The sequence below is a fragment of the Saccostrea cucullata genome, unplaced genomic scaffold, assembly GCF_032062105.1.
Source record: "Saccostrea cucullata isolate Sc308-1 unplaced genomic scaffold, CSIRO_AGI_Scuc_v1 ctg1640, whole genome shotgun sequence".
NCBI lineage: Eukaryota > Metazoa > Mollusca > Bivalvia > Ostreida > Ostreidae > Saccostrea > Saccostrea cuccullata.
The window spans coordinates 1-3,827 of NW_026918614.1; the positions used below are offsets into that span (position 1 = coordinate 1).

General features: G+C 36.2%; 1 protein-coding gene across 1 annotated transcript; it reads left to right on the forward strand.

Moving 5' to 3' along the window:
* Nucleotides 1-1,079: 1,079 nt before the first annotated feature.
* Nucleotides 1,080-2,698, forward strand: LOC134268618 (26S proteasome non-ATPase regulatory subunit 3-like). The gene has a single exon (XM_062750879.1). The coding sequence runs from the start codon at nucleotides 1,089-1,091 to the stop codon at nucleotides 2,592-2,594; it is 1,506 nt and encodes a 501-aa protein (XP_062606863.1). The 5' UTR covers nucleotides 1,080-1,088; the 3' UTR covers nucleotides 2,595-2,698.
* The last annotated feature ends 1,129 nt before the right edge of the window (nucleotides 2,699-3,827 follow it).

Sequence of the window (3,827 nt, forward strand, 5' to 3'; positions counted from 1 at the left end):
AGAAATAATGCCTGAAATGAGTGACAAATAAGCAGTAGCAAAAATTGAAGGTTTTTACAATGCTTGATCTGGCTCTCATGGCCACAAAAATTAGACGATCTCACTTTTGATCTCAGTCTCACTTTATTATTTCTTTTGGTAAAAGTGAGGTTGAGCCCAAAAGTGAGCTTGTCTTAGTTTGATGGCCCCGGACTGGCAGAGCCTGGAGCTCTCAACAATCAAAAAACAGGCCGAGTCCAGGTTTGATTTTGTACTGATTGTCTACATTGATTAAGCATTTGCGAATAATCATTGGAATTATCAAATATGTACCCATGCAAGAACATCCATCAGAATCTAAAGAAAATATTATTCAGCATTTATACTATCATGATACTGAACATTGCTAGTTTTGACTGCAACTTGTCCATTATGGCTGTGGCTTAAAATAGCATTTGTATCATTCAGGAAATTGTGATAACTATGTTTTAAATTGTACAAATAAGGTGCATTGCCAAGTAATTTCTTTAAGTAGACTGAAATTGGGTTAAAAAGTTATTTGATCAATCCTGTCACTCAGTTTAGTCCATTTTTAAGAACCATGTACTTCTTAGTTTTACACATTCAACTGGACCACTGATTTACTTTAGACTGAGTCGTTCAGATGTGCCTTAGTGTCAAACCCTGTAGTGACCCCTGAGATTACAAGTAGATCTCAGAATGCAGATTTTTGTAAGATTTTTTTTTTTGAGAATTTCCATGGGAGGGGGCAAAGGGGGCTCCCATAGTATCTATATTCAGACTTCCAGAGTTATTCTTAAGCACTAATTCTAATATTTCCTTTGAACAATATGTACATATGCCTCTACTTTTAAATAAACTTTGGGAGTCAAAAGAGATATTTAAATGAATAGATTGTTCAAATTTGTTTAAAATTTCAATTCTATGACTGTGAGTCATTTTGAAATAGAGATTAATTTTAGTTGTAAGCCCTATTTGTTGTTCGTTAGGTCAATTGGCAAATAAGTTGAACTTTATCTTTAATATTTTGCAGCAATTGGCAAATAAGTTGAACTTTATCTTTAATATTTTGCAGGAATTCCAACAAAATGGTGAAGAATATAGATGTTGAGATGAAGGACACTTCAAGTCCTAAAAAGAACGCAGAGAAATCTGAAACTAACGGAGTCACTGAAGAGCCCAAAAAAGACCCTGATCTTTTGACCCTAGAGGACATCAGAGAGCATGTACGCCATATAGAAAAGGCCGTTGCTACCAAGGAACCACGGTATATATCTCGTGTCATCCGAGGTCTGGTTTCGATCAGACGTCGCTTGAATCCTGCCGTGCTACGGAAACTTTTGCAAGGTTATTTAAATTCTCAGGTTGCTCTGAAAGAGGAATTATTAGAATTTGTAGTGGATTCAGGACCGGAGCCCAATGGAATTGCTTCTTTTAGGCCAAAGTCCGGAAAAGCAGCAGCATTGCTGCCAGAGGTGGAAACTTATCTCCATTTGCTAGTTGTGATTTACCTCATTGATCTAAAGAAATATCCGGAAGCAGTGAAATGTGCAGAATCCTTAGTCCAAAAGGTCTCCGTTCAAAATCGTCGAACTCTTGACATGCTAGCTGCCAAGTGTTATTTCTACTATTCTAGAGCTTATGAGCTTACTCAACAGTTGGATAAGATTCGAACATTTCTACATGCTCGTCTTAGAACATCCACGCTGCGATCAGATTTTGAGGGTCAAGCTATGCTTCTGAATTTGCTCCTTAGGAATTACCTGAATTTCAACCTCTTTGAGCAAGCAGATAAGCTGGTCTCAAAGTCAACTTTTCCTGAGAGTGCCTCAAATAATGAATGGGCACGCTTCCTGTATTACATGGGCCGAATTAAGTCTGCTCAACTGGAGTACTCAGAGGCACAGAAATATCTGCAACAGGCACTGAGGAAGGCCCCTCAACACAGCGCTGTAGGATTCAAACAAATTGTGCAGAAGCTCTGTATCACTGTTGAGCTGTTAATGGGAGATATTCCTGATCGGCATCTCTTCAGACATCTCTCCATGAGGAAAACGCTGGCTCCCTACTTCCAGCTCACACAGGCTGTGCGAACAGGAAATCTGGCTAAGTTTAATGAAGTTCTTGCTAAATTTGGTGCAAAGTTCCAAGCAGAGGACACATACACACTGATTATAAGACTGCGACACAATGTGATCAAAACAGGCATTCGCATGATCAATCTGTCATATTCTCGCATTTCTCTCACAGACATTGCCCAGAAGCTGATGTTAGACAGCCCTGAAGATGCTGAATATATCGTCGCTAAGGCTATCCGTGACGGTGTGATCGAGGCAAATATCGACCACGAGAAAGGCTACGTTCAGTCGAGAGAAACCAGTGACGTGTACACGACCCGCGAACCAATGGCTGCCTTTCACAGTCGTATCACTTTCTGTCTTGACATTCATAATCACTCTATCAAAGCCATGAGGTTTCCCCCCAAGTCCTACAACAAAGATTTAGAGTCGGCAGAAGAGAGACGTGAACGAGAGCAGCAGGAGTTGGAGAGTGCTAAAGAAATCGCCGATGAGGACTTTGACGGATTTCCATGAATTTGGTGTGTGTAGCTACACAATGTCTTCAATAGATACACATTTCAATTATTGTATTTTCAGTATAACTGTGATTAAAATAAAAACAGATAAAAATTCTAAAATTATTTTAATTTTCAAAGTCTTCTTGAAAATTTCCAATTTTCAGCCAGGGACAGGAACTCTTCAAATTGTTTTTCAATTGAATTGTTTCATTTTAATGAAACTTCAAATTGAAAATTTGTCATGCATGCATTTAAGAATGCCTCTAGGTTCTTTGAAGTCTTAAAAAAGGCCTAATAATGAGTAGACAAATACAATAAACATTTTAGACATTTCAAATTTTCTTTATTAAGGACATACCGTATATACTCGCCTATAAGTCAGTATTTTGAGAGTTAAATATTGGTCTAAAACTCTATGTCCGACCTATAGGCGAGCCATAAGGAGTTTGGTATTTTTCTGGAGGCTAAAAGGTAGTATCTAATTTGCATTTCTGATGATTATCAAAAAAAATGTCTGGATATATAAGATAATTCATGTATTCTTGGATTATATATCTAAAGTACAAGTATTTACATATTTTAATAATTTTATTTGTATTTTAAGTGACATTGCCTTTATGTTTTATAATTTAAGATTAAATACCAGTGTCATTTCGAAAAAATATCAATTGAATCAGGTTAAAACATCAATGAATTTACTTGAAATTGTCACCAGATTATGGCAAAAAATTGTACCGACTTATAAGCGGTTCAATAGCAAATCCCAACAAAATAACGTCAAAAAATACAATTAAACTACTTATAGGCGGACCGACTTATAGGCGAGTATGTACGGTACGCAAAGTACCTTACCTAATGATAATTTTTCAAGATATTCTTGATTTAAGATTATATTGCCATCAGATGTTCATAGACAAATAATCAGCATGCATTACCAGGGGTTTTTGGAAGATATCAGATTATGAAATTTTTTGCATTATTTAAAGAAAAATATGCAATAATTACGAAACAGAAATTCCAGATTTTTTTTCCATCAAAAAATAACTAAGAAGAGGTGTGCAAATCCATATATAGACATTAAAAGTATTACACATAGGTCCTTTATTTTGTGGAACTCTTCAAACTTCAGGGAAGATCCCAAAAAAAACTTCAGTCTACGTTGCGTATGACCTTAAATATTGTTTAGATTCTATGCATTTTTTGGTTTTGATCAAGGGCAACATATATTTTCTTTTATTGAACTTTGTTT